Here is a 12,841-nt window from a genome sequence, read left to right as displayed (position 1 = left end):
CTTGTTAAAGTCGAGGGTCAGATGAATTCAACCCAATATCAACAAATTCTTCAGGATAATGTTCAAGCATCAGTCACGAAGTTGAAGTTACGCAGGGGTTGGATATTCCAACAAGACAATGACCCAAAACACAGTTGGAAATCTACAAAGGCATTCATGCAGAGGGAGAAGTACAATGTTCCTGAATGGCCATCACAGTCCCCTGACTTGAATATCATCGAAAATCTATGGGATGATTTGAAGCAGGCAGTCCATGCTTGGCAGCCATCAAATTAAACTGAACTGGAGAGATTTTGTATGGAAGAATGGTCAACAATACCTCCATCCAGAATCCAGACACTCATCAAAGGCTATAGGAGGACAGCGTCTAGAGGCTGTTAGATTTGAAAAGGAGGCTCAACTAAGTATTGATGTCATGTCTCTGTTCGGGGGCCCAAATTTATGCACCTGTCTAATTTTGTTATGTAGCATATTTTCTGTTAATCCAATAAACTTAATGTCACTACTGAAATACTACTGTCTCCATAAGGCATGTCAGATATTAAAAGGAAGTTGCTACTTTGAAAGCTCAGCCAATGATTAACAAAAATCCAAAGAATTAAGAGGGGTTCCCAAACTTTTTCATATGACTGTATATGAAAGCAAATTAACCTTAAGTGTTTAAATTCTAAAGCTTTCAACAAAAAAATAGATATAACCTTGCAAGAAAGTAATTGCAATCAAGAGCGGGCAACAGTAGTACAGATGACAAAAACTTGAGTGAGTTTTTTCTTTTGACATAACATTGCTAAATTTAAAAAAAACAGACAGGTATGACATGTTCAATTGAGAGTGGTCTTGTGATTGAGTAGATGAAGCTGGCATCTCAGATTTAGAGATATTCATGCCCACTGTAGGAGGAGAGCGGGCATCCCAGCCGGATCGGAGGATGATTCATTACCTGGATGGGAGGCCAATGTGATGACGCAAGCAAATTGTCCTGCAGGGTGAGGAAATAAATTTGTACCCAGCCGGTATGGTTTAATGGACAAACCGAGCATTGGGAGTTGTTCCATCCCCCATACAATAGGTGGCAGTGGCCCTTGTATGGTAACCCAGTCAGGACACCTGCAGGGTTGCATGGGATTTGGAGTCCCTAGGTATCAACAGATGGCAATGTCAGGGGAGGACCTTCCTTCTTTTTCTGTGGCCCTTTTTCTATTCTTCGAGGGCACAGCGTGACACCAGAAGCATTCCCGGATTCAACTTAGAAGGAGTCCACTGGCTCACATCAGGGAGTCACAGTCAGGGGGGCAGTGGGCAACACTAAGAGGAGGTAGAAAAGTGGAAGAATTGTATATTTTGTGTATTATTGTCTTTTCATTGGAAGGAGGATTGTGAAGAGGTGCTGTTGAAAGAATAAATATCTTTTATATTATTCTAAATTGTGTACTACTAGGGGGATTCGCCCCCTGCTCGCTTTGCTCGCCAACCCCCAGGCCTACACTACGCACCAGCCATTTCGCGTCTCTGCTGCTTGTATATGTGGATTTCACTTTCACCAAACAACAAATCTTTTGATTCTCGCGGATACACCACTTCAGTGAGAAGAAATACTACTTTTCCCTGATGGCAACACGAATTAGATGATCTATAAGTCTCCAACTTAAAGTTTAAAGCCAAACAATATCTACATATTTCTGTCATATCACCTATGTCCATATATTTGATCTCTTTTCGCTTTTACCTTTTCATCAATATCGCATTGAGTTTTGATTCTGTGTTTGGAATTACATCATGACAACGCAACGTATAACTGCCCGTGAGTGAATATCGTTTCTTTCCCTCTACAAGAAATGTGTCCGACAAAAGCATTCACACAAATGAGAAATGATTGGACCGTGTGAGTGGTTATGTGGGCAGGACTTTTCCAAATCTCTTTGCACAAGCTCTTGTCTTGCGGAGCTTGAAATTTTCTCTCGCTTGATTTCACTTTCACCAAACAACAAATCTTTTAATTCTCGCCGATACACCTCTTCATTGAGAAGAAACACTACTTTTCCCTGATGGCAACATGAATTAGACAATCTACAAGTCTACGAGTTAAAGTTTAAATCCGAACAATATATTCAATCTCTTTTCACTGTTCCGTTATTTCAGCAAGTAATAATTTTTGTTTGTTTGCACTAATGTGATCTTTACTATCATTTTTTTTAGACTTTCGATTTTTAGTACTTTCATTATCTCTAACCTGCTCTGCTTGTGTATTGTGCCAACGTTTATAAACCTCTTTACAATGATCTACTTTGTCATCTACTCTGTGTCTTTTATTTCCAGCCCTTGTCCGTGGTTAAATCTCTTGGCACAAACTCTCGTCTCGCGGGACGTGAAAGTATCTCTCTGGAAAAGTCACGTCTCGTCCCAGGCTAAGCCAGGCTAGGCTAAAAATCATCTCGTCCCAGGATTTTTTTTATATAATAGAGAGAAATTACTGTGTCTTGGGTTTGGGGCTCAATGGCATCCCCTTTTGGTCACACCATGTAACATTTCCCATCCTTCAAATAATGAATCTAGTGACTTCCTACATTGAATACAATATTCTCCACCTACCAAAAACTGACCACTCCACTGGTGGGTGTTAACAAACTAAACTTTTGAAATATTAAAAACAATGTTTTTTTTTAATTGACATCTATACTGAACTATTTCTTTAACATTTTGTAAAGCACTTTGAGCTACATCCTGTGTATGAAAATGTGCTACAGAAATAAATGTTGTCTTCAATGATTCAGGACTCAAGTCTGTAGCAGTGCTACTATTAGTTAAAACCGTACCTCCCAGCAGTCCCTGCAGGAGCTGTTGGGGTCAAAGGTGGTCAGAGTGGCTTAAAAGGAGGGCAAGTGTCCAAAGAAGTAAAAAGTGTGTTTTTGTTGTATTCTGTGTTCCGTGTACTTGTCTAGCTGCCTTCTGTTGATTAACCGTATTTAGTCGTTGTGTCTTGGATTGTTTCGTTGTTGGGGTCTGGATCATCTTCTGTCTACCTGTGTGCTGAGGACTGATAGTGGATTCATGGCTTTCCCGCAAGAAAAGGAGCGCTCCTGAACCATCCACCCGTCTTCACTTTTACAATGTCTACCGGTAGGACTGTTTTTTCATTCCCTTTCAACGTATAGATGTCTGGACTTACTATCGTTATCATTTCATTACGTCTGGTGCTGTTTTCCACGGACTTTGCTGTGGGGGGTTATTTGTGTTTATGTGTTTAATGTAATTTTGCCGTAGGGGTACAAGGGTGATATCGTTTCCATTTATTTCATTTAATTTCATTATATTCTTTAATTGTTGTTTGATTCCAGTGTGCATTATTTTGTCTCTGTTAGTGTGTGCGGGTCGGGCCAAGGCTGGGAGCGTCCCTGGGATCTGCTCCATAAAAATAAATAAATCACCGTCACGGTGTGAATCTTAGTGGCACAGGACCACTACAAGTCATTCCAGCCCTTGCAGTTCAGATTCAACATTCCTGTTTCCTGCTTTTTCTTTTATCTCCAGTTGAGGTCTGTGTGTTTAGAACATGTGGAATTTCTATCACTTCTCTCCTCCTCCATCGCCCACTGTATACCTCTGCAGTTTACATATTCCCTAAATCCAAACATGTATCCTCTCTCTGTTGCTTGCTGCACAAAACTTCCTATAAATCCCTACAGGCCCAGTTCAAGAGGCAAAGCTGTCATCGTGCCATTTAATTTCAGCCGCCCCTCACCCTATAATACCTTCACTCATTTTCTAAACCAGTGTATTTAAAATTTAAAATTTTCGCAATTTCCTTAATGTCGAAAAAAATTAAAGAAAATGTCTTCATAGGTAGAAGAAAACTTGACTTACACATTTAACAAATCAGCAACAAGTTTAATTAATTCATCAGTAAAATTCTTATTAACACTACAAAAACTTTTGATTGATGTGCTACGTACTTGTGCTGCCACAATTCACGTGTTATGACTTGCCCGTTTTTCTTTGAAGCAAGTTATCGACATTCGACGGGAAAAGACGAGCACCACGGCGAGCCTGCGTTTTGTTGAGGGTGGCTGCCTTTGTGCATGCACCCTTTGCACGACCAGCAGAACTGGGCCTGAATCCCTATCTCTTTCCATGGTCTGATGATCTTTTTTCCCATACAGCGGTGTGCTGGAATTCTATATTCAGAAATGTAAAAAATGCCTCCAAAAACTTCAATCACTAGTATGTCCAGTTTGAAATGACACATAAATTATATATCATGCCTTGCAAGCACCAATTAATAGGCTTGGCTCCAGATTCACTTTGTCATCACTGTTCCTTAAATGCCCCTGACACCGTCTTCCACATGTTCTGGCAGTGTCCCCAGTTGCTTCTCTCTGGTTCTAATCTCTCTCCTCAGTTCTTTCTGCGCATGTTTCTTATCACCGAAGTTTCTTCTTTTTTTGAATTTCTCCACACTCTCCCTCTCTGTACTGTAGCAGAGGTAATCTCTGCAGCTATAACTGCTGCAAAACTACTGCTGGCTTCCTATTGGAGATCACCTGACTCTGTCACTTCATCTCACTGGAAGGCATCCTTCTTTAACCTCATTTCTTCTTGAGCTTTCTGTCTCATGGGTCAATAACTCATCCAGCTCTACAATTCGGAGATAGCTCCTGGTAAACTGAGCTGCACTAAGCCGAGTGGGGTTGCCCCATTATGTAGTTCACTAGCTCTTATCATTGTGCGTCAGTCTCCTCTTATGTGGTGGCGGACTGCAGGACTGCTGCCCCTCTTTGTTTTATTCTCTCCCTTTATTTATAGTTCACCACTTCTCAAGGCTTGCAGGATGGGCAGTGGGGGGGGGTTATTTTTGGTGTTTTCTTTTTTTTCTCTCTCAAACAAAAAAGTCTCCATGTTTCTCTGTTGTATACTGTATCTATTGAATATGCTTAATAGAAAAATGACTTAATTTATATATATTGTGATGGATGGCCGGAAGCTCAGCCCGGCCAGAACGCCCCTGCCTCCCCCAAAACGCTACATGGCAGTTACCCTGGAGTGTAGTGGAGCCTCGAATTCCCGTAGGGCATCTGGGGACTTGGAGTTCGGTTTCTCAGCTCTGTTGGGTGCCGCCAGGGGGAGCTATCAAAGGACCTGGGGAGTCACCCTTTCCTTATAGCCTAGAAGTATGAGGTAGTCACGAGGACGGAAGCCCCAAAGTACTTCCGGGCTGAAGAAAATGTCAGTTCTTCATTAGACTCGGAAGTGTCAGCCTGTCACGTGGTCAGAATGACAGAAGCACGTCCGGGTCAAGGACTATTTAAAAGACTGATGGTAACCCAGCAAGAGAGCCAGAGTTGGGAGGTAGAGGACAGAGCTTGCTGGGAGAGAATTGTGATTTATTTGTGTTTGTTATTAGTGTACATGCTTGCCTGTTTATTGTGGCAGAGGGTGCTTTGGACACTATCTATTTAAAAGAAAAAATTAAAACAACTTCTTGGTTCTTTTAAAACGTGTGGTCAGTGTCTATGTATTGGTTTAAGTGCTGGTATAGAGCCATCTAGTGTTACAATATGAAAAAAAGGTTGAACAAGCATGCTCACCTGCTGCAGATGCCAGCTGCAAAGGAGTCTCTGCATATCTGTCCTCCCCATTGCTAATAGCTGATCCCTCCACATTGGCACCAGCGTCTAAAAGGAGCTGAGTTCAAAAAAGACAACGAAAAGAATGTTCAGGACTAAATACAGTAAATAAAATGTATCTTCATCAGCCTGATGTAGGTCTTTATCAATATCATTTTTTCAAGGACAGATATTAGCAAGATGTAAAGATTCATGGGTCAAATTTCAATCTCAATACAAAAACAGCTATCAAGATAAAACATCTTTATGATAGTTCAGTAATGCAGACTCTTGTACATTATTTAATTGCAGTATACGATGAAAGAAGCTTGCATTATTGGTACACTAGCATTAAGACAACATGAAATTTAAGCAAATAAAATGTTAGGGTTTATTGTAAACATTCTGAAAATAAATGATGGGGGCAAAAATTTGTTACAATTATTGTACAATTTAAACCTGTTCAGACTTTAACAGGAGGCTGTGCCGGGATCTAACCCAGGCCTTTAAAATTCTCAAAGGCTTTGATAAGTTGATCTAGAAGAATTCTTTAGATTAAATAGGGAACTAGCACTTCTTCACACAAAGAGTTGAGAGGAATTTGAAACAAACTACTGAGTCGTGAAGGGGAAGCAAAAACCGAGAGAACTATGGATAAGATATTGAGATGGCTTGGCTACTAACTAAACAAGTGGCCTCGATGGACTGAATCGTCTCCTCTTGTTTGTCACACTTTTTGTCCTCTAAACCAGGGGTCCTCAATCATGGTCATGGAGGGCTGCAGTGATTGTAGATTTTCTTTCCAACTAGTTTCCTAATCAGAAGACAGTCCTTGCTGATAATGAAACTTGGTGTTTAACTGTTTGGCTTGCTAGAGCCTTCATTCAACCAAGAATAGTTTTAATTGCACTATAGAGTTTCCTTTTCTGAGAACATTACACATGTGCATTGTGGACCAAAACAAATTTAAACTTAACAGCCCTTCCAATTCCCATTGTGAATGTGTGAATTTCCCCTTGGGATTAATAAAGTATCTATCTATCTATCTATCTATCTATCTATCTATCTATCTATCTATCTATCTATCTATCTATCTATCTATCTATCTATCTATCTATCTATCTATCTATCTATCTAATTCCCTACTCATTTACTTCTAAGATGTTTTAAACACAGATACTTCATGGTGCACATGCACAGGTTTTAAAAGGAAGCACGTTAGCTGGAGAGCTGCTGGTTTATTGGTTATCTGTATTTCAATATTAACTTACTAGACAGTAACGGCGCACTGCACGATAACGTGCAGTGAGTACACTTGACTTGACTATACTCTGTTGACCCTTGACCTTCAGTCACCATGTATATGTACAATGATTTAAGATATGAAGAAGAAGGGGAAGTTACGGCGAAGATGAACGAAGGAGAATGGTGCCCATACGCAAGTGCCGCACAGTCTGCCTGCTACCAAGAGTTGATTCCACAATAAAATAAAATAAAATGAAAATAAAAAGAGAAATAATTCCAAAACTCTTCACTTTTAATATAAAGTTGCAGTGCAGAGTTTCAGCATAGTATATGTGTACCAAATTTCAGGCTACAGGTTATTTGATTTTTGACTTTGACCTTCCTGGGTTGACCTTTGACCTTGGAGGTCAATCAACACCCCAAAAGCGGATAATAGACTTTACATATTATATGTGTACCACATTTCAGGTCAATCGGTTTGCGAGCTACAGGTGATTTAAAATCCTGGACAGACAAACAAACAGCCACTGTAGCGTATTATATAAGAAGATATCTGGTTAAGAAAACAGGCAACAATTAAAACTTACATGCAGCTTCTAAAAACTAAAATAGGCAATTAAGGGTCTTGTAACAGGCAAGATAACTAAAATTAAGTCCAGAAAATCTATTGCTTTAGAATTCAATAAATGGGTTCTAATTAAGAAGTTGGTTGAAATGAAAACCTGCAGCCACTGTGGACTTCCGGGACTGTAATTGAGGATCCCTGATTAAAAGAGAACAATACTACTACTAATAATAAGGTTTAAGTGTTGTTGGCCTCACATTTCAATCTTTTCCGCACCACAGGACTTAGTCTTACCTGAATCACAGAAATGTGCCCATGGAGAACTGCAAATGTCAAAGCCACCCAGTGACGACAATCTGGATGAACAGATGGGTATTTCTGTGAAAAACCTGGAACCTGATAAAAATATACCCATTTAAAAAACAAGAGATAAGAAGTTATTAAACATTGCCTTCTAAAGCTAACCTGAGCTATCTATTAAATTTACTGTGTTAAATTTAATAAGTGCTAAAATATTTCTAAGTACCAAGTGAATTTCTTGCTCAGTTGTTACTTGCAATGCACATTTTAGAAATTGAATTATTAGCTAATATAGGCAATACTGTATTCTATCAGCTGCTAACATATAAAACAGGTCAACTGATAACTGTGTATTCGGAAACATGTTCTATTATTCAAAGAATATTGGGAAAATAACTAAATTACTTTGCAGTTCATGAATTAGCAATATTGATGTTCCTGCTGATAGCACTATGGCAAATGAATCCTTTAAAACATAGCAATCAAGTTCATAATACAATTTATTCTAAAATTTATTAAGGACTAAAATAACATGCTCACTGCAATATCAAGGTTTGCTCCAGCATCAATCAACATCTGTACTAAGGCTTCATCTCCTGCTGAGCAGGCATACATCAGAGGAGTCATACCCTATAAATAGAGGAAAACAAAAAGGAACACCACAAAGGTCAGGGACCGAAGAACTGCAACAAAAAGAGTAAAGCATTGAGATAAAAATACTTGTAGATCTGATGGTAACAGATATTTCCGATAATAATTCAGCTCTAAAACCTGCAAAAGTAGTACACCAAGTCTGAACTTTTACCACAAATAATTTGTATAAAATGTGTTGGTAAAATATGCACATCCAAAGGTAAAAATAATAACAATAAGTATATCTATCTTGTAAGCAGTAGGAGGCACCCTCGAGCTCCCAAATCCCAGACACACAAGACCCAACACAACTTTGGGTTCAATAAATGGATTTTTAATCCAGCCAGCTGTAATAACACAATAAATACAGCCAAAACCGATTACAAAACCGATGCCCTCTCTTGTCTCCTTCCATCCTCTAAGTGAGTTTTGCCCATTCCCTCCTGACTTTGACTGCTCGAGGTATGGCAGCAGGGCTCCTTTTACGCTGGACCCAGGAGTACTTCTGGTGGCACATCGTGGCTTGCTGGAAGCACTTCCGGGTCATACGAAAACCAGAGTGGTCCTCCCCGAGCCAGCTCCCTCTATTGTCACCCAAGGACCCCTACAACCGTACAAAATGGGACTAACTTGTGAGGAACACTGCCACCAATTAATTTGGGGAATGAATGGCACCTGGCTTCCAGCTCTCACCAGTCAATTTTTCCTTCCAGCATCCCAGCCATGATGGGAATTATTAGGCGTCCCCGCTGGCAAGTGTTCACAATCTGACCATCCTTCCATTATGGCTCCATGGCCGGACAAGAAATCCTTCTTGATCCTGGCAGGGATGCCCATCAGTCATCCAGGGCACTTACAATCTACAGTATATATAAATGTTCAGTGTATCTATTTTGCCATACTTTTCAGGAAATGTACACAATGTGGTTTAAGCATTAACATATGTGTTTGTAGAACTGCTCAATGTTCTTTACAGGTGGTTCATTCTTAAGATGTGTTTTAAACTCCAGATGTTTTTTCGTTGACTTGAGATTATGAAGAGCAGATTTTCCTAGCCCAAACAAATGAAAAGGAAAAAAACAGCAAAGTCATTTTTCTTCCACTGGATAGCAGCAACAACTTTAGGTAGTGAAATGGCAGGCCTGTAAGTATAACATTGGTAATTTATTCAGAACCATTGGGTTGCTGTATGACTTTTGTTTTATTTTTGTGCTAATACGCAAACACTTGCACAATGCTGATACAATTATTAAGTTATTTTGAATTAAATATATCCGCTAAATAAATACAATGTGAAACAAGTAGTCAGTGTAACAGTTACACATGTGTACTTGGCAAAATGTTTGCATGCATTCAGATTATTTCAACAGTTTCTACATTCACCATGTCACTAATTTTACTGCAATTAAGAACCACATATCTAAAAACACTAGCTGGTAAAGTTCAGTGACTATATTATCCATCCATCCATCCATGTTCCAACCCGCTGAACCCGAACACAGGGTCACGGGGGTCTTCTGGAGCCAATCTCAGCCAACACAGGGCACGAACCAATCCTGGGCAGGGTGCCAACCCACCGCAGGACACACACAAACACACCCACACACCAAGCACACACTAGGGCCAATTTAGAATCGCCAATCCACCTAACCTGCATGTCTTTGGACTGTTGGAGGAAACCGGAGTGCCCGGAGGAAACCCACACAGACACGGGGAGAACATGCAAACTCCACGCTGGGAGGACCCGGGAAGCGAACCCAGGTCCCCAGATCTCCCAACTGCGAGGCAGCAGCGCTACCCACTGTTCCACCGTGCCGCCGTGACTATATTATAATTGTTGCAAATCAACTTTTTAAAGCTAATGTACTGTACGTGCTTACTGTACACTACCTGGTCATCCATTGTGTTAACTCCATCGGTACCCAGCAATTCAATGGCCTGGTTTATGAGGTCAGTCCTTCCACAGTTAAGCATTCGAAAGCCCAGATCCTGCTGGAACTTGTCACTAGCTGCTTTAGCGTCTAGTCTCCTGAAGGAACTGAAACAACACTCAGACCTAGACAAGTAAGAAAGACACAGGTTAACATATAAGGCATTAGGTATAAATTGTATAATAACAATCAAAGTATTCTCCTCAACAAATAAACAGCTACCGTGTATACACAAGTATAAGTCGGGTCTTGAAAACCGAAAAATCGATCATAAAATCAGACCCCGACTTATACGCCTTTTCAAAAATGCGACACTTAATTTTTAAAATTTTTTTTTTACATCTTCTTGCCTCCTCCAATCTCGCACCAGTTCTCAGACACATCGAATTTTGTTGCAGCAGCACAGTTACCAATTTCTTTCGCTACTTCAACAATGTTTAATTTAAAACCAGCTTCATATTTTCTTCTGATCGAACGCTCCATCATAGATAAGGGATGCTCTTACAATAAAGGTGTATGAGGGTGTGAGATACAACAAACACAAATCAGTGCAAACGTCACTTCGGAATAGTTCGGGTATTACCATGTGGTCACGTAGGCACAACAGAGAGAGAGAGAGAGAGAGAGAGAGGTTAGGAGCACACAATGATACAGCGCATTGCCGCACCCACATAGAAAAAAAAGGCCATGTGCTCCATGGTTACTCTCTCAGGTGGGCATTAGCAGATCATAATCTCTTGGACCAATAGCGTGAGTTTTCCGCATTCCACTTATATGACTGACATTATAAATACCGGAAATCATCAGTCATTTTCCAACCCGCTATATCCTAACACAGGGTCATGGGGGTCTGCCGGAGCCAATCCCAGACAGCACAGGGTGCAAGGCAGGAACCAATCCCAGGCAGGGCATCAGCCCACTGCAGGACACACACACCCACCTCCGAAGCACACACTGGGGACAATTTAGGATCACCAATGCACTTAACCCGCATGTCTTTGGACTGCGTTAGGAAACCCACGCAGACACGGGGAGAACATGCAAACTCCATGCAGGGAGGACCTGGGAAGCGAACCTGGGTCGCCTTATTGCGAGGCAGCAGTGCTACCACTGCACCATCGTGCTGCCCATACTGGAAATTAAACTGTAAAATCAAGTCCCAACTTATCCGCGGAAGAATTTATCCATGAGTATATACGGTAATTCTTAACTATTCAGCACTGGCAGACTTAAGAAAATGGACAAATATGTTTAGGCAAACAGGAGGGTAACAAGTAATATTTATCTTTATGGAGTCAGATACTTAATGAAAATTAGGCATTTTTGACAGAACAAAGAAGAGTAAAAACTGTGCAATCTAAAGTGAATGAAGAAAAGTATTATGTTCAAAGATGATACTTCTTAAAATATCTTTTAGCACTGATGACATTTTGATAATCTTTGTGATGAGACCATTCACTCAGTATTTCCGCTTTTCAAACTAACTGATACACATTGACACGAATGCGTGTCTGAGGTTTGCCTTCTGGGCTCATTTGAGGTACACACTACCCCTCGGGGGAAAAGGAGGGGCACGGTTGCCAATGGTAACATCTCCCTTTTCTCCCACAGTCCTAAGACATCGGAAACTGACTCCGCCCCCTGCAGTCCCTCCTCTATAAAAGTGAGACAATCTCGGCATGGCGCATCTCACTCAGGAGGGAGCAGATCAATGATTGGAGCTCCTACCTGAAGTTGACGCACCCAAGAGAAGACTGAAGACGCCTCTTGTTTAAATTTTAGTTAACCTGCTTTCTCATTTTGGTTTATTGGACGTCACATTAAGCACTTGTTTCTGTTCAAGGTCTTTGTAAATAGTAAAAGAGGAGATCTGATTGGTGCACTACCAATTTCTCTGTGACCGATGTTAAGGACTGATTGAGGTCATTTATGTTAGGTAGAATGCCTAGAGGGGGCTGGGTGGTCTCGTGGCCTCAGAACCCCTGCAGATTTTTTTTTTTTTCTCTAGCCGCCTGGAGTTTTTTTTTTTTGTTTGTTTTTTCTGTCCTCCCTGGCCATTGGACCTTACTTTTATTTTATGTTAATTAGTGTTCCCTTATTTTAATTCTTATATATTTCGTCTTTTTTCTCTTTCTTCATAATGTAAAGCACTTTGAGCTACATTGTTTGTATGAAAATGTGCTATATAAATAAATGTTGTTGTTGTTGATGTATTCTCTCAATCAACAACATGTTGTTACCAAATTAAATGAATTGCTATTTTGTAAATATAAAACACCCTCTGAAACGGTGTCTCTCCATCTAAAAGGAAAAACATCAAGCAGCAGATTGAGATCCATAAACTCAAGAATACTTAACAATGCAACTTTGGTTACAGTGAATTATTCATCATATTACCTGTTCTGGTGTAGCTGCTGTTTTAAATAAGAAATATCTAATGATTGGTTTTGAACTAGAAGCTACCACCATACAGTATATAAATGCATATAACTATAATAGGTTTAACCCCAGCACCAGAGAAGAAAGCACATTCATTTAAAAGAATCCAAAAACCATCTGGAGTCACA

At 40.3% G+C, this 12,841-nt stretch overlaps 1 protein-coding gene across 2 annotated transcripts in view; it reads right to left on the bottom strand.

Annotated features, from left to right (window-relative positions):
• Window positions 1–12,841, bottom strand: part of abtb2b (ankyrin repeat and BTB (POZ) domain containing 2b) — a 195,546-nt gene that overhangs the window by 17,439 nt on the left and 165,266 nt on the right. For both annotated transcript variants that reach the window (XM_028796047.2, XM_028796048.2), the window contains exons 5-8: window positions 10,234–10,399; window positions 8,251–8,340; window positions 7,705–7,806; window positions 5,583–5,679 (exon numbers count right to left, since the gene is read on the bottom strand). In XM_028796047.2, the coding sequence (XP_028651880.1) occupies window positions 5,583–5,679; window positions 7,705–7,806; window positions 8,251–8,340; window positions 10,234–10,399 (455 nt within the window). The remainder of the gene's footprint in view (window positions 1–5,582; window positions 5,680–7,704; window positions 7,807–8,250; window positions 8,341–10,233; window positions 10,400–12,841) is intronic.

Source organism: Erpetoichthys calabaricus, chromosome 2, assembly GCF_900747795.2.
Source record: "Erpetoichthys calabaricus chromosome 2, fErpCal1.3, whole genome shotgun sequence".
Taxonomy (NCBI): Eukaryota; Metazoa; Chordata; class Cladistia; order Polypteriformes; family Polypteridae; genus Erpetoichthys; species Erpetoichthys calabaricus.
The sequence above is the reverse complement of the archived record's forward strand: the minus strand, read 5'-3'. Positions and strand labels throughout refer to the sequence as shown.